The sequence below is a fragment of the Ictalurus punctatus genome, chromosome 4, assembly GCF_001660625.3.
Source record: "Ictalurus punctatus breed USDA103 chromosome 4, Coco_2.0, whole genome shotgun sequence".
NCBI classification, from domain to species: domain Eukaryota; kingdom Metazoa; phylum Chordata; class Actinopteri; order Siluriformes; family Ictaluridae; genus Ictalurus; species Ictalurus punctatus.
In genome coordinates, this window is record NC_071284.1 from 17,442,849 (window position 1) to 17,461,744 (window position 18,896).

General features: G+C 35.5%; 1 protein-coding gene across 6 annotated transcripts in view; it reads left to right on the top strand.

Moving 5' to 3' along the window:
* The first annotated feature begins 53 nt into the window (after positions 1-53).
* The window catches only part of chd2 (chromodomain helicase DNA binding protein 2), a 117,532-nt gene continuing 98,689 nt past the window's right edge, over positions 54-18,896 (top strand). For 2 of the 6 annotated variants that reach the window (XM_047153461.2, XM_047153464.2), the window contains exons 1-4: positions 59-244; positions 1,666-1,722; positions 1,841-1,897; positions 6,433-6,487. In XM_047153461.2, coding sequence (XP_047009417.1) covers positions 1,858-1,897; positions 6,433-6,487 — 95 coding nt within the window. In that variant the 5' untranslated portion in view covers positions 59-244; positions 1,666-1,722; positions 1,841-1,857. Of the gene's footprint in view, positions 245-1,665; positions 1,723-1,840; positions 1,898-6,432; positions 6,488-8,729; positions 10,259-10,463; positions 10,717-18,896 lie in introns of all 6 variants that reach the window. The other 4 variants (XM_053678015.1, XM_053678017.1, XM_047153463.2 and 1 more) reach the window with 4 other exon arrangements.

Here is an 18,896-nt window from a genome sequence, read left to right on the forward strand (position 1 = left end):
GCCCTAGTAAGCGGAAGTTGCGGTCTTGACGCTACAGTAGAGGCTCCGCCCACTCTAACAGGAGGACAGCACAGGCTGGGCGCGAGAAGAAGGACAACGGGGAAATAGAGCGACTGCGGATGAACGAAATGGCGAGAAGACGATGGTGCGTTAACAGGTCCGAGATAAGATGCAAGAAATGTGGAGAGAAAATACGACGTCTTTTTGTTCAGATGACAAAGCTGGACCTCGCGTTTGGATTTTGGTAAGGATTTGTTGCGAGCCAAGTGTACGATCGTCCTTAGACGAGTTTTGAGGTATTCCAATATGGTGGAAATGGAGAAGGTTCACTGTTGTAAAAAAAAAAATGGCCATGATGGGGCCAGCGCAAAGTCATGAATTTTTTTCCCCAGTCGATTAAACGTACAATATTTGGTGCAACTATGTGGTGAAGAACAAAACGAGTTTTGGTAATAAAATGGAGCGCATATAGCACACGTCAACGAAGAAAAAGCAGACTTTTTCTGACTACGCATTTAAACTGCTTTGTCCTTGAAAGGACGAACGACCTTGCCAGGATTGAATGAGGGGAAAAAAACGAATTAAATGCAAAACATTAGAAAAGGTTGTTACAGTTGATGTGTGCCATTTTCAGTATGAACATTTGGGATGACATTTTTTGGAAATTGTTTTGAATGTGCCTTTCAAGACTAAAGTATTCAAATATATATTTTAATTACTATGTTATTTAACGTTTTTTTAAAAAAAATTTTTTATTTAATTTTTCACTTTAGATGTACTTTATTCTGGTCTTGCAAATAATGTCAGTATAAACATTTACTGGAAAATTTGAGTGTCATTGTTTTATTTATTTGTTCAAGAAAGTCTGTACACTTATTTACTAAAACTGTTTCTCCATTTGATGACGTGTAGAGAATGTGATGTTACATATGTTCAGCTTTTATTGTTTATTCAGTATTTTCTTCGATGTTAAATACCAGGGTGTTGGCTTTTAACCCTTAGTGGTGCAGAAAACCACCATTTTCTTCAACAATTTCAGAGTATTTTTAGCTTCACTTTTGTCGTCTTTATGGTTGTGTAAATTATTTCATTTCCAGAGCCCAGATTAAGAAGCCCAAAATAAAGTGACAATAAATTCAAAGATGTATATATTTCACTAACCAAGTTCACACAATAATTTTCTTCTATTGTTCACGCTGTGAAATTGCATAGACATTTGAATTGTTTGCCACATGAATGTAAATATGTAGTTTTACTTTCCTTGTATTTAGCAGCGTATTCAGTGTCTTTGGTTTATGTTATTTATTATTCAAACATCAGTATATGAACACTTACAGATCCTTATGGGTGGTGGGGTTGGGGGTTAATAATTGTTATTGAAGCTGCCACACGTTACGGTATTCAAATGTAACCTTACGTTGGGTAATTGTACACATTGGCAATTTCATGCCCATTTTGTTCTGTCATGGGCCCTCATTGAGACAGCTGTAACATTTTATTTACGTTTAATAAACAGTGGTGTATTGTTTGTGAGTTAAACCTGTATGATACTCTGTAAACTGAGATAGTGTCATCTTTGTTACCTGATTTAAAAAAAAAAAAAAAAAAAAAAAAACTCCTCAAAATGCCTATTGACAGCTAATTGTTTGCAACTCTTCTATACAGGCAGACACCACTGGTCAAAAGATGATGGAAGAATACTTATTTCCATACTAAAATTATGTAAGTGCCCCCAACTTTTCCAAGTTGTGTAGATTGTGGCTATCTATTACTTTGTAACCATTAGGGCAAACTGTACATCAGATAACAATGTTTTATGTCTTTTATTTTATGTTTAAAGGAACCTGTTCCAGATATATGCAAAGTTGGAGGAAGAGAACTAATGGAAGAATCTGGTGTAAGTATTGAACTCGTGGTCAGGTTTTGACTGATTAATTTAATTTAACTAATTATAGAATGTAATGTCCTATGGATTCAGTTTTATGGACTTATTAAAGTTTAACCAACTGCTTGGAATTGCAATTGCATTGCTGTTTAGTACAACATTTGGCCTTAAATTAAAATAAGTGTAGATAGCAGAATTTGCTGCATTACTGATGTTATTTTGTTTGATGCAGTAATACTTGTTGGTTTTTTGTTATTTTGTACCGACTGTTCGGAACCAATGTATGTGTGCCCATTTATTTATTTATTTATTTATTTATTTATTTATTTATTTATTTATTTATAGAATCAATAGCAATCACAGTATAGGCTTTAATTGGAAAGATTATTTATTTTCTTTGGAGGATGAGTAAACAGCTAGTCAGCTATTCATAAGGAAAAAGGTCAGCTGTATAGGTTGTGGATTTCTGGCTTCTTTCAGTTATTATTTAAGCATTTTCTACTGCTGATATGCTTCCAACATTGATGAAAACAAAAATTCAAAACTATCATGGACACATTAGATATGATTATCATGGTTAAAAGGATTTTTGCTGGATAACCAAATCGGTCTCTCAGTATAAAACAGGTTTGATTGAAAATCAAGTAATTTGATTTTAAATGATTGTAAAACTGTTACTTACACCTGTATTAGAATTTGAATGTTGGCTGGTATTAAAAACTGATTGAATGAGGTGTATTAATTGAATCAGTTCAACTGTAATCACTATGTAAACATATGAAGTGTATATTTTAAAAGATTCTATTGAAAGCATTCATGATTATGAACTTTAGCTTTCTGGAGTTTTGACATGTCTAATGTGTTTAATTATAACTTAAACATATTTAAACATTTCTGTTTGGACACAATATAAGTAGTTATGAATAACAACCAAAAGTCAAAAACGTAGGAAAGATGCTTTGTAAAACACCAGGTTCACTCTTCAAAAATGTCTCCTCTATGTTAAAACTCTTGCATCAGGATGGCTAAAAGATGGCTTAGTTTTTTCTTCACACATGATTCAGGTATGATATCATGGATTTATTTTTAATAAAATTACAGTAATATTGTGGCATATGCAGATATGAATTGTGAGGCTTTATATCACTTGTAGCTTAGCTGTCATTATTATAACTTGTATAGCTCTCATATAATCAGACTGCAGGAGCGTGCAGTGTAGGTTAACTAAACCATAAAAACTAAATTCTAAAATAATTTTAAAGTATATCTTTCAAACAAGGCCCACAGGCCAAATCCAGATCATAGTCCACATGAACGGGGGGAGGGGGGATAATGCTGAAAGCCCATAGTACACTACTCAACATTTTACACTATCCAGAATTAACAGCAGATCAGTGGCGTAGTGACTTAGTAGTAAGTAACTATAGTTAGCATGGTGCATAAGATCTCATAGTGCTTAACTAAAACTGATGAGCGACTGCCTTTTTTCTTCATCCGAAGGGCAGGTACCATAAACCCCCACATATATGTGCACTCCGTTTTCTGCTGTGGCTGGCCTGACTGCGGCATGAAGCACAGGTTAAAATCAATGCATGTGTGTTGGGTTTGATGAAATCACACTCTTGTCGAAAAACATTTTGGAAGGAAGTGTTGTGCTGGCAGTGGTGTAACCAGAAATTAATTTTGGTGTGATGAAGAAATATATGCACATAATTTCATTATTGTTTTCCTGATCTGTACAATTAAATTGGTAAGTGTGACTCATGGATTTCTCATTCATTTACAGCACTAGGAGTGATGATTCAAATGTTTTATAAAGAACAATCTACCTTCAAAAAATATATATAGACCACAATTATGGCCCTCCATGGTTTCACAAAAATGCTACTGGGGGTTTGACACCTTTGTTTTAAAGCATCATTTATTCTGTGATTTGTTGGGAGTTTAAAAAGATAAGATTGTGTAGATTTAAACACTAGTTAATATAAAGCGCTTTAATACATGAACTGCTTGATACAGGCAGCTGAAAACAGTTCAAAAACATTTTTGGTGCAAATTGACTTGGTTTCTAATAAATCACTAGGTTTATTTGTATGTACATATTTAATTGCATCATATTTATTTGCTGTCATTGTTGTTTGAAGTATATATCCAAAACAGACTTATTGTGGTGCCAACATTATTTTAAGGTGAAGCATGGGACTCTTGCCATTGTTTCTCACACTGGTGAAGTTGCAACTTGTAATTTCCTGTATACAACCAGTAAAAACCATGGAAAGCACCCCTGAACTTGAAATTTAAACTCATTAACTTGGGGTAGGGTAGTGTCAGCTACCCATTCCTTCCCTGTTTGTGGTGTGACATCAACTCAACATCGCTGTTCTCACTGTGAACGATGTAAAGTACCCCTTCTCTATTTTTTAATTAGTCCATAATAGCTGTTTTGAGAAGGTATTCAACATTAATCACAAACGTTAGCTAGCTTTTTGCTAACACTACTTGCTATTGTCTGCTGGTTAGCTTGTTGCTAAGCTGTTCACTATTGTCCACTGTTGTTGCTGTGCTGCAATTACAGTACAAAATGTTGCATGAATGAAGTTTATAGCACCAGTAGCCACACAGGACTGTAACTGAAAATGTACAGTTATATTAGCTTTTTATAAGCTTTATGTGCTCTGACAGAGCAAACAAAAGACATGCTTTCATGGAAGCAACAATGCCCCTTCCTCCTTGTACGTCAAACATGCAGAGGTGGGAAATGACGATGTTACAACTTGCTAATTTGCAAGTTGTAATGTGCTCATATTACATGCAGGTATGGAGGTAGACCGCTTTTGTGAGCCCATGACACCCTGTAATGTTTGCAGATACATAACCTAGATGCAGAAGAATAAACCAAGCTTAAGTCTCTTTCCTTAGACAACAATTGCTTTATCATAGCTAGCTTGTTGCTAAGGTACGCACTATTGTCGCTGTACTGCAATTTCAGTAGAAAATGTAGCTTGTTTGAAGTACACAGTACTATTAGCCACTCAGCCCTGTAACTGTAAACATGCAGTTATAGTAGCTTTTTAGATGCTTTACATGCTCTGACAGAGCAAACAATAGACATGCAACATGCAATAGACATGCAACAATCCCCCCCCCCCCCCCCCCCCCCCCACACACACACTTTGCACATCGAACATGCCGAGGTGGCAAATGACATTACAGTGTGCACATTTCCACATACAAGGCACCACAAATGCAGCAGGAGACTTTTACTTTTTTACTGTATTTCCTGTAAATTTTGATTTGGTATATGTGGCACTGCCCACAAGTGTATATGCTCATATTACATGCAAGTATGGAGGTAGACACCTTTTGTGAGCCCACAGCACCCTGGCATGTTTGCAGATACACAACCTAGTCATGGAAGAATAAACCAAGCTTAACAGTATCTTTCCTTAGAGAATAATTGCTTTATCATAAATGTTAACTGGGTAGCTTGTTGCTAATGCTCCATGTTATTGTCATCTAGCTAGCTTGTTGCTAATTCACTATTGTCAGCTAGCTAGCTTGTTGCTAATTCACTATTGTCAGTTAGCTAGCTTGTTGCTAAGCTACTTACTAATGTCCACTGTTGTTGTTGTTGTTGTTGTTGTTGTTGTACTGCAATTTTAGAACAAATGTTGCATGAATGTTTGAAGTTCACAGTACCAGTAACAAATCAGCCCTATAGATGTAAACAGAATTCTAAAATCCGGAAATGGGTTAGCATGTTTGCACTTCCTGGTTCCATCTTCCTGAAGTCAGTGAATTTTTGGTTAAATGCCTGAAATAAGGTCTATGGTTAACACAAGCTCACGATATTTTCATGTTTTTTTTTTTGGCAACGTAAACTACATCAGTAATACCCCACTTGTGATTTTGTTAAGCTTTTATGTGTCTTGAAAAAGGCTGTCGCTAACAAGTGGATAAATGGGACTACAGAGGTTGTTGGGGACATTAAATGTCATCATACCTAACAGGAAAACTCCTCTACTACAGCCTTATGTTTATACTCACGTTCTTGATAACTTTTCCAACTCAAACTTGTATATTTTCAGTATTTTCCAATTGTATAGATTTTTAAAATGTTAGTGCTATAAATGAAAATTTGGTGGTGGTGACGTTGAAGTCATGTGGCCATGGTGTAGTTTGTTTATAGCCTTCTTTTAGCTTTTTAATTCTGGTGATTTATATTTAGGCTTTAAAATTCATAAGTTGTTTACAGTTGTGAAGATTGTTGGACAAGATGTGTAAGAATCATAAACTTTTGTTGGTCACACTTTTTTTCTGCACTAATCCAAAAGCCAATGGAAAAATCCTGTTGGCTTTTTGTTGAGGGAACTAGGGTGATGCTAACTTCTGAGTTGGCCTATCAAAATACGTCCTCCCTGCAGCACTCTATATGCTCATTTTAAATGCAAGTATGAAGATAGACACCCTTGTGAGCCCACAACACCCTGACATGTTTGCAGATAAACAGCCTAACAGAGAATAATAATGCTTTTTATTTCTCATAGCATCTGTCTGTTTGTGGACGTTGGTATGTGAGTGCTGGGAAAAGAATACGGCTTGGTAAGTCCATGTTCTTGTTCTTGTTCTTGCGGCTTGTTGCATCATATGTCTGTTGGAAAGGGCAGTGGTATCCGCTCACTCTACCTTAGGAAATGTAGACACCTATGCTTAAAAAACTAATGTGAGAAGTTCAAAGATGTACTCTTATGACAAACTTTTAAAGAAAAATTCTAACTATTAAAAGAATTCAAAACTACAAGGGCAGTCATCACTAATTAAAAGGATAAGGAGGTTTATGGTATAGTTATAGGTATTATGACAACATGACCAGAAATATTGCCACTTGGTCATAACATAGTTTTTCTCTGTACCTGAAATGGATCGTTATATAATTTTATATAACCATACAGAAAGCTAATGCCATCTTTTGTCATGTAGCCTGTCTTGATTTTGTGGAAGCATCGTCTTTCTTTTTTTTTTATTTTTATTTTTTTTTTAATTTAAAAAAAAAATTTTTTATCCTGACTTCTGGATAGGAATAAAAGAACCTGGGAACAGTTATGTACTTTTAACCAACATCTAATTATTCTAAAATTAAAGTCCTAAGAAATTGAGTTGGGGTTGTGCCTTAAATTTGAGTCCTCAAAATGGAAATGAATTTGACTGCACTTTTTCAGGAATATTGTGAATTTAGCACTTTGTCATTGCGTGTCCGAGCGTCAGACAGTGGTGTTGATTTAAAATGCTCCAATTAGTTCTAATATTGGAGTATAATATTTGGATCTTGAATCAAGTAATCCAAGCCCAATGTAACAAATATTCAGTCACCTAAATTTTTACATTTAACTACTAACCAAACTGTTTTATTGCATATTATGCAATATTAGTCCTGTCCCAATTATATATAAAGGTAGAAATATGGTAAAGTTGTCTGGTCACAGTAATTGAGCTAATAAGTGCTTGAACTATAGGGCTCTCTTATGATTTTCTTTTTTAGGAACCCAATTATTCTGTTATTTTGTTATTTTAGTACATCCACAATTAAGAGAGTCCTGTGTGGCCATCACAAACCCCTTACCTGAATCCCCTAAAAAATTGTGGACTGAAATGAAAGCATGTTTAAGGAAGGATGCCCACAAACTTGACTGAGTTACACCAGTTCTGTCTGGCAAATATTCTGGCAAAGCAAAGTTAGAAGCTTGTAGAAGGCTACCCCAAGCATATCAAAATAAAGTAAAAACCCTAACTGACTTTAACACATGAAACATGACATGAAATGTGTGGCGTTGGTATATGTACACTTTTGGCCTGAATTGTATTAGTTCATATCCATTTTTAATGTTCTGATTATCCAATAAAGTCCTACATTTAAATTCAATAAACAAATTTGGTCAATATTATTTACCAAATTTTATAATGCAGTTCCAGAACTGTATTCTGGAAATATACAGTTTCACAATTAAATATTTGACACAGATAGGTGTTCATTCCTTCTTTTAATAAAACGTCAATGTCTTATTCAGAAAGTGTAAGAATGTTATTACGTAAGTGATTACATTGTAATTATTAGCATTTATGAACTGAAACCATTGTACATGATGAGACAAATTTGACAATGACTAGAAATTTCACTTAACTATACTATAACTAAAAAAAAATAGGGCAGTGATAATTATCAAGAATATAAACTGCCCAAAAATTTTCAGAAATGGCATTCAGCAGTTTCCAATTGCAGACATGTGACATAGCAAACCAGATGTGTTTTATAATGTGGTAGGATTATTGTAATGCTTCCTTAAATTCTTTAGATGAAGCTAACTTTCAGCTGCAGTGATTGTTAGCTGTGAATAGCTAGGGAAGTGTAGTTTGCATTGAGGTTGAAATTGTTGTTGGTTGCTGCTGTTTTTGTCATTGCATCTTATCTGAATTTAGTAATTGGTGCTAGTAAAATTGGAATAAGACCACATTGTTCAAATGAGCTACTGTGCAAATTGCTAACATTATTTATAGAAGTTGCACTTATTGGTTGGATGTAATAAATTGCTGTCAAAACTTTTGCATCCAAGGCATTTGGTGCTTTGCCACTGTCGTACAAAGATTATTCAGTCTACCGTTATTCCAGTGGATTGACTGTAGATAACAGTAATTCAGTATATTTATATTAGTTTGTCAAGTCTAATATTGTTAACTTCAACTAGCTGAAGGATGGTTTCGTAATGTTTGTTTTTTAATATAAAGCTTTATGTGGATATATGCATTTGGGGTTTACATGTTTTCCCTTCTCCTTTTTGATTTCATTAAGAACCCCTACTGGACAAACAAGTGGAGACTACAGCTTTATCGGGAAGATGGCGACTCTGATTTTTGCTTTTGGATTTGCCAAATATTTTTTTTTTAAATGTAACTTTGATTGCAGTTGTATTCTGCTAGTAAATGTGCTAAATGCTTCATCCCCCCATGTTTGATAACGTTTTGTTAAAACGAAGTTGTTGTTTCAGTTTATGCTTGTATGATTATTCTAAGTTGAATATACATTTTTTTACTTAAATAAAAATTTAGTTTTTGAATATTGATTTTCTCTCATTTAATTGGGGTAATGTGTCTATAAGCTGAGTTAAGCCTTTCTTATTTAAAAAGGGCGTTATTACATAGTAAATGCATACTTGCTATGCAATTTATTACTTTTTCTGAATCTTACAATAAGTAATTTTTGTTTGATTATCATGGCTTCACAAATGAAACTTTAACTGTATTGGATACCCACAACCTTGTTACATATTTATAGTTTTCAGTCATACTAAACTTTACTTATATAATTTTTTAAAAAGAGCCTTCAATTTTGACTCTCCTGAGCAATCTATAGTAAAAAATAAATGGCAAATTCCAATAGATTTTCAGTAATTTCCATTTATGCTGCTGGATTTAAACAGTATTGACTTATGGTTCTGCAAATATAAAAGAATTAATGCTACAAAAGTATGCTCACAATGCTCACTTCTTTTAAAACAACCTTTTGTAAAGCGTGAAGATGTCCTAAAATGGTGTCCTTCACAGTCCAAAGCTCTAAAATGGCTCCCAATGTCTCATTTCCTGTCTGAGCAGGAAGTGATGGAGTCCTGAAATTTTTATATCCCTTGAAAACAAAGTAGTATGTGTTAAGATTGTATACTTATGCATTCTATATCATCGTTTTGTGTTCGTACAAACAGTTAAAGCTGAATACATAGAATACAGATTTTATATAAAATAAAAGGGGTGGGCCTTTTGGTACATCACCTGAGTCTGGGCTAAATCGAGAGAACGTCAATCAAAGGCTAAAGCCTGTGCGAGCTGGGAAGGAGCTTTAGATGGCGGATGAGCCTTGGGAAGGGGAACTCGTAGAGCTCGTCGACAGCACTTCTCACTCAACTTTGAACTTTAGCGCTCGTGTTCGTACTTATATTTTTAAAACATTAGATTAATTTGTGCTGTATCTGAATGTAGAAATGTCGCTGCATTGTTTTTGCGGTTTTATTTCGTCGAGAAAATATGTACCGCTTTAGCCTAGTCGTTGTTTTCTGTGCCTCGCGCTGGCAGCCATGGCTGTCCTCCATTTTTAGTGCGCTGCGCGCGGCTCTTTAGAAACTCGGCTCTCCATTCAAAAGGTCATTGTTGCCCTTCTTACATATATTTTTAGCTTATAAATAATATTTCGAATTGTATTGTCATCCGGATCTATCGAGATTTGTGTATATTTTTTCTTTTTGTTGTCAGTAATAAGTTCGATATTTTTATTCCGGCTGTGGATGTTACTGCTTCCTACATGTATTTCCCTACCTGTCTATGGAATAGGTATGTGTCCGTTGCAGGTTTTTGTCCGATCGGATGTATTTTGATTCTTTTAAAGATGTTTTCAGTCGTCCTTTGTCTTGATGACGCAGTAAGAATTTATGCATGTGGGATCTATTGCATTAAAAGTCTGAACTCGTTTGTTGCTTGTGACATTAAGCGGGTGTCATTTAATTCCCAATTTTAATCTCATAATATTTCTGATTAGATTTGTTATTTTTTCGGCAAACGTGTCAAGGCTGCTCATTTTCTCCTTACGAGGCAACGGGGGATTTTTTTTGCAATCCTGAAAGCAAAAGCAGGACTGATCGGACTTGCATGATGGTTTCACCCCCTCTCAACTTTTGACAGTTTAATACCTAGAGTAAAGATCATCGTTAACAGTTAAACAATATAACCATGTTGAAGAACAAGGACAAAAAGGAAGGAGACGACGCTTCGACTCAAAGCAATGTTTCGAGGTACGATTCTATATATTGTAATTAATTTTTCTTTACGTTTTGTCTTTGTTGTTTACTTTGATAGGCATGGTTGATCTCCTGTGCATCGGTTTTAGCCACAGTTTCTATGAAATAGTATGGTTTCACATCATTGACCTTGGTATAGTTGAATAGCCACACCCTGATTTTTAGTGGCATTTCTAATGGTGAATCCCATCTGTTCAGGCCTGTGTACACGGTTGATGTATCCAAACTCCAATATCTACATTTTTCATTCAGTGAAATCACAAGGTTTCTCATTTTCAATTACTTTTGTGCTATGACCTTGTCTGATTGCTTTGCACTGCATTGCACCATTTTTGTTATTTAAACAGTTTTTGTTCTCAAAACATTGATTTAGGTTGAGATTTGTTTGATAGCAGAATGATCTTAGAGACATTGTACACAGTTTTGCTATGTCTTAAGTCTGTAGCTGTTTTTGATTGAACATACCTTGGAACAAAACTGACCGAAACATGCATTTGTTAACAAGGTATAATGTACATATTTATGCAATATAATAATGCAGCTAATATTTTTATATCTTATGTGGAATGCAGTGATCTTAAGCATAATTTGAAACAATTAGTGTCTCTTTTAAAGTAAAAATTTGGTGGTTTGATAAAACGTTTTATACTTTTAAAAGTTTTCAGTGTATCTTCCCAACTTCCTACCTTCTGTCAGAGTCTCATGTATGCATTTAAACTTTTTGCACAGTATTGATGGGTATTTGGTAGTTATTCTCTCATCTTCAATAACTAATTTTTATTAGTAATAGTTCACAATTGCTTGCAGAATATGCAACAACTAGGGATCAAGCTGTGTATATGTGTATATTTAGTCAATAAAGGTTTTTTATTTTTATTTTAAATGTCTGGTACTAGTACATGAGTTTATCCTTATTCTATCTTCATGATGGTTTTTCATTTATTTATTTATTTATTTATTTATTTATTTATTTATTTATTTATTTTATAAACTTTTTCCCCATCTGTGCATATGCTGAGTAATGCGTTGTGGAGTAATCCAAAAACATTTTTTTTTTTTTTTTTTTTTTTAACATCCTGAAAGAAATGTTAATTATTAATGAACTCTGCCATAATTAATTCTGCAATATTTACAGTTACTACTGAATTACACTTAATGTGTAACAATGTGTGGGTGCACATACATTTACTGACTGTAGTCTGTCTCTTGCTATGTGCAGTTTGTGTCCAGATACAATATCCAGAAACAGTACCACTGTGGAGCTACACCTCAGCCGTTTTTAATTAATGCAGCTTTCAGATTCTGCAGTTGACACAGCTTCAAAACCCCCTCTGTCCTTAATATAAGTACCTCAATATAGGTAATAATGAAAACTAGAATGAATATTATGAATTCTGTTAATGACTTGCGTAAGTGCACAAAAATGCTAAACAGAGGGATGAAAACTGCTTAATGGATAAGTAAATGTAATCTTTTATACTGCACCTGTAATAAATGTTTAGGTAATGGAATTCAATAAAAAAAAAATACTTGTAGATTAAAACAGTGTTTTGTGAAGGTGTCAGGAGTGATCTTGGCTAAACATTGTTAAACATGGTTGATGCTTTTTTTCATAATTTCAGTCATCTGTGTTACAGTATAATATGCAGTCCCTGCTCAAGTTCATGTAGACTGGTCTTCATGTGTGTACCACTGGAGTATCTACTGAAAAGTTTAAATATTCTAAACTAGAATAACCAAAACACTTTATCCTGTTGAGTGGCGTTTATATAATCAAACGATACAGGTTTTCTTCTGAATCATGTCTGAGATACATACTTTGCTAACCAACATTTAATCTAGTTTTTTAATCTAGTCATTTAATCTAATTCTTAGTCTGGTGTCAGTTAAAATTTTATTTTATATCTCGTTGGAAAATGCTTGATGGTGTGGCTCATGCTGTGTGTGTGTGTGTGTGTGTATATGTATGTGTGTGTGTGTATATATATATATATATATATATATATATATATATATATATATATATATATATATATATATATATAAATAAATAAATTTATTTACGTGTATATATTTATTTACATGTATATATTTAAATATCTATACACAAACACACAGTGGTGCTTGAAAGTTTGTGAACTCTAGAATTTTATATATATATATATATATATATATATATATATATATATATATATATATATATATATATGAGAATGAATGAATGAATGAATAAATGACCTAAAACATCAGATTTTCACACAAATCCTAAAAATAGATAAAGATAACCAGATTAAACAAATGAGGCATAAATACTAGACTTGGTAATTTATTTATTGAGGAAAATGATCCAATATTGCATGTCTGTGGGTGGCAAAAGTCTGTGAATCTCTAAGATTAGCAGTTAATTTGAAGGTCAATTTAGAGTCAGGTGTTTTCAGTGGAATGACAGTCAGGTGTGAGTGAACATCCTGTTTTATTTAAAGAGTAGGGATGTACCAAAGTCTGATCTTCACAACACATGTTTGTGGAAGTATATCATGGCACTTACAAAGGAGTTGTTGATGCTAATCAGGCTGGAACAGTTTACAAAACCATCTTGAAAGAGTTTGGACTCCACCAAACCACAGTCAGGCAGATTTTTCAAGTCCATTGTTACCCTCTCCGGGAGTGGTCGACTAACAAAGATCACTGCAAGAGCAAAATATGTAATAGCCAGTGAGGTCACAAAGTAACCTAGGATTACTACTAAGGAACTAAAGGCCTCTCTCACATTGGCTAATGTTCATGAGTCCACCATCAGGTGAACACTGAACAACAATCGTGTGCATGGCAGAGTTGCAAGGAGAAAATCACTCCTCTCCAAAAAGAGCATTGCTGCCCTTCTGCAGTCTGCTAAAGATCAGGTGGACAAGCAGAAAGGCTATTAGAAAAATGTTTTATGGATAGATGAGACAAAAATACAATTTTTGGTTTAAATGAGTGTTCTGTTTGGAGAAAGGAAAACACTGCATTCCAGCATAAGAACCTTATCCCATCTGTGAAACATGGTGGTGGTAGTATCATGGTTTGGGCCTGTTTTGCTGCATCTGGGCCTGGACGATTTGCCATCATTTATGGAAAAATGAATTCTGAATTATAACAGCGAATTTGAAAGGAAAATGTCAGGACATCTGTCCATGAACTGAATCTCGAGAAAGCAGTTCCTGCAGCAAGACAATGGCCATAAGCACACAAGTCGTTCTACCAAAGAATGGTTAATGTTTTGGAATGGCCAACCCAAAATCCTGACCTTAATCCAATAGAAATGTTGTGGAAGAATCTGAAGCGAGCAGTTTATGTGAGGAAACCCACCAACATCCCAGATTTAAAGCTATACTGTACTGAAGAATGGGCTAAAATTCTTCCAAGCCAATGTGCAGGACTGATCAACAGTTACTGGAAACGTTTAGTTGTAGTTATTGCTGCACAAAGGGGTCACATCAGATGCTGAAAGCAAAGGTTCACATACTTTTGCCACTCACAGATGTGTAATATGGGATAATTTTCCTCAATAAATAAACTACCAAGTATAATAATTTTCTAATTTGTTTGAGTTCTTTTTATCTACTTTTAGGACTTGTGTGAAAATCTGAGGATGTTTTAGGTAATATGTAAGCAGGAATATAGAAAATTCTAAAGAGTTTGCAAGCTTTCAAGCACCACCGTGTGTGTTTGTGTATGTGTGTGTATATATATATACATGCACACGTGTGTGCTGTGCATGTTGTAGGTTGCATTGAAAGTTATATATATATAAAAAAAAAAGTATTGCATTGTAGCTACAAAACAGAACATGTCACTGTACAGTTGCTGATGTCTTGACTAAGAGGAGAGCAATTGGATATGTACTTGACCTTCAGCATGGTGAGCTGTTGTAAGCTCTTGGCAGCCATTTTCTTTGAAAATGTCTCTACATTTAAAGTTAAACTAAATCTAGTTCTGCCATTTTTAAATATAATAATTTAATTTGTCTTATGTTTAGTATGAGTGGTGTTCAAAGAAGAAAAGGCAATACCTTTCTTGCAATATATGGTATCATTAAATGGCTGAAAGCCCACTTGAGCACCACAAAATGGCTCTTGCTTTGTGCTGCATAGCTCATGTGAGTTGCACAGCATTACATAAAAAGGTGCATGGAACTACAGGAAGAGAATCTAGGAAGTGCTCTCTAGGGCTGAAGTTCATTTTGCTGAATTTTGATTGGTCTTTTCCCAGCTAGCAACAAGGCAGCCACTCATGATTGAGAGGGGTTAAGGCTCCCCCCTGTGACATCATACACCATATATGGACAGTCTGACTGTCTTGGCTGGTTTGTTAGCAGCTGCAGTGCTTGCTGTGGGCGCCCAAACTGTACCAAATATTTTTACCTATAAAACGAAAATAATTAACAATTCTCAAACTATTTAGCATTAGAATACAAATATTAATCATTATAACTGTTAGGTTTTGGACATTTAAAAAAGTATGTAATACTTTTACGTTCAGTGTGCCAGTAACAATAATAGTGATTGGGGCTTCAGAATGTTTTTTTTGTAAATGTCTCAATATTGATATTTGCTATTTTGGAATCACTGATTTTGGTGATGACTTTTCAAGGAATTGTTTTAATAATAATTAGTAAATATCTATATAGTTTAGTGCTACAATAAATTGACCTTCCCTACACTCTGCCCTGCTTGTGAGAGTGTGTGCAACATGCCATTGTCCTATTGTGCCCCCTAATTACTGCTGATTGACAATACTATCATCTGTGGCTTTGAGGGGGAAAAGAAGGGGGTGTGGGCAGACATACTTAAAACATGTCATGTACATTAACAAGGTCAGGAATGCTGTAAAACTCAGGTTGGGACTGTAAATAAACGTAATGCAAGTTCTTAGCTGTAACTAAACTCATTATGATATTTAAATAAAATTATGTAAATTAATCTTGCATGTGTTCTATGGTGAACAGCAGCAAAGATACTTCATATATAGTGATGAACAAGATGATGATAAACAGTAAAAATTTCATTTTAAAGTTAATCTATGCTGATGTTTTGAGAGAAACACATTCATAACAGTGGTGAGGCCAGAAATTGAACAGTGGATGGGCCAGGGTAAAACAGGGTGCGCATGGATTTCAAAAGAAAACTCAAATGCCAGCAGTACTTAAGGAACTTTTAATGACTGCAGAAAGCAGCCAATGCATTGAAAATCTGCTTTGTTATATCTGCAGTGTTATTACATAATTTCCCTCTGCTTATCTATTTACCCATTCATCCATCTGTCTTATCTATCTATCATCCATAAGCATTTATGATCAGATGATTGTTTCGTTAAAACAAATTACACAGGGCATAACAGTCCAATTGAATGCATATTGTAACGGATTAAAGCTTATACACATCGTTTATTGTGAGATTTTAACATGGCACTGTAGTGCACAGTTTGAACGCAACATCCATTATCAACAACCTTTGGAATTATTGTTGGAACTATTAAAAAAAATTTTTAGCCAACATAACAAAAGTCTAAGTTGTTATATTGACAGTTATGGCTAAATTTCAATGAATTAGCTAACTAGTTAGAATATACGTGGTGGTAGTTTTATTCACGGAAATTCTATTTAGTTTTCGTTCGTATTGCAGATGAACGTTATAGTTGCAGTTTTGTTTTCATTTATGTGGAAACACATTTTCATTTTTTTTTTCAGTTAATGAAAAATGTATTTTCACAAATGGTTTTAGTTTTTGTGATAGTTTTTGCTAACGACAGTAACCTTGCCAAAGGTACAATAGATTAAAAAGACATATTTTGGGAATGATATAGGCTTAACATGAACACAACGAGGGGGCTGTCACAGAATTCACTGATTCGTGCCTAACAGAACATATCCACAAATCCAGCAGCTGAACACATCACACAAAATCACAAAATGTAGCTAGAAAATAGACATAAATTATAGATGTTTATGCTGTTGTGTTTTACAAGTGTGAAATATGTTAAATTAAATCATACCTTTTGAGCTGTCAAATCAATACAGATGGAACATGCACAAAAAGCATTGCCCTAACTTTCAACAACATTTTAACATTAGCCTACATATAAGAAATAAGGAAAAGTGCATAATTACATGAGCAGACAGGGAATGCAAGGTTTGTTGTGCTTAAGTATTAACTTTTGCAGGCCTGTCAATTTAAGCATAGCATTTAGGCTATGAAGTAAACTTGTTAGAACACATGAAGTTAGGATAAAATATTGTTTAAGAAAAAACTGTCAAATCACAAATTGCTTTACCTGATGTTTATTTTTACTCTATTAGGAGAATTATTATAATGATCTAGCAGATTTATCTTTGGTTGCCATGACATAATTTTATTCAAGGTGAAGGTGTTAACAGAATAAATAAACAGAATGGCCCACTGTCTTAACAGATTTGTATTAAATCAATTCATTCACACTCAAAACTACAGCAAAACCTACTATTTTTGACTGATCAAAAAGAAACTAGGCCTCCTCTAATTGCTGCGATTAAAGATAATGTCTAGACACATCCATAATATTATAAAACCCATATTATGCGATACAACTCACTTTATTTTTTGTCTGATTTAACGCTGCAGACACCATGTGTTTCCACAGATGTTTAAATCCTCAGACTTGATGGCCATCACGATAGTTAGAATCTTTTGCAGATTCCCGATACTATCATTGATCATCCCAAGCTAACAAACAGCTGTGAATACTTGTATAATGAATATTATTGGTTTGTTAGGGCTGTATAATATATACTTTGTAGTTTTGTTAGTGGCCTTTGCAGTACTGAGAAGTCTGAAATATGCATATGAGCACTAGAGCTCGACCGAGTGATTTGGTTTTGCCAATTAATTGGCTCTGATTGCTGGAACTAGCAGTTATCAGCAAAAATCCACACCATTAATTGTTACCAGGGCACTACCATTTTTAAAATGATCTTCTTTCTTGAAGAATTCTTAACTGAACTCAGATGTGTCAAATAGGTTCCCTGTGGGTGTTTTGATGAATCATGTCATTCAAAAGCAGTAGTTAATTTAATTAATGTATGCCAATCTTTATCCCTTAACTACAGGAATATACCCCAATTCCACACCATTTTTCACTAATTCATAAACATTTTTTTTGCTAACGCTTGAAACCCCGGCAAATATTTTTATTGCCCCGAAAGTTAATGATGACCTGCTAAGACAGACACGGGGAGAGGAAGGGGGAGGGAAAGCACGGGTTCACGGAGCTGGTCTAGGGGTTACAGGTGCCTGTCTCCGTGGATCAGTTACGGGGAGAGGACGGGGGATTGGTGTGAGAGTGAGAGAGGGGAAGAAGGGAGGAGCTTGCCTGCCCTGAGATACGCCACCAAGTTATCCTCTGCCAACTGGACCGCCTTGTCGAGCGACGCTGGATGGGACAGCAGAATGGGTCCAGTGCCACCATCTAGCGTTGCTCAACAAGCCGGTCCAGTTGGCAGAGGATCAATTGGTGGTGTCTCTGAGGACAGGCAAGGTGGGTGACAAACTGCTCAAGCACCCCGAGATCGATCACATCCTCGGTGCCGTGTCCCTCAGCCTGCAGCCACCTCCAGCATGTGTCCTGGAGCTTCTGGGCGAATGCGAACGGGCGGCCGAGTACGAAGGGTGCTGATGGTGCTGCTCTGGAGTGTGGCTTTGTAGAATTGCCCATTTCAGGTTCGGGTAGTCCAGTATATTGGCAACTGGTAACTGCTGGGCCGCGATTTGGGCTTCGCCAGACCGGAGCGGCAACAGGCGGGCAGCCCACTGACCCTCTGCAGCCCCATGCTGCAGCGGAGTGCTAATACAGCTCCAGGAAAGCTTCCGGGTCGTCCTGCGGTCCCATCTCGACGAGGGCAATGTGGGGCAGAGCTACGGTGGCTGCTGGGACCACAGCTGGAATAGCAGGTGGGGCATCAAGAAGGTCCTTTATCTTCTGTTCCTGGTCATGACGTAGCAGGAGGAGGGCCTGATGCTGGGTCTGGTGGAGGTTGGTGAGGGGTATGACGAGGTCATCCAGCGGTGAGGATTTCATGTCGGCGTCTTTCCCAACTTTATGCTGTCGGCAGAAATGAGGAGGCAGGCTTGGGACAACTCAAAAAGACGCTTTATCTC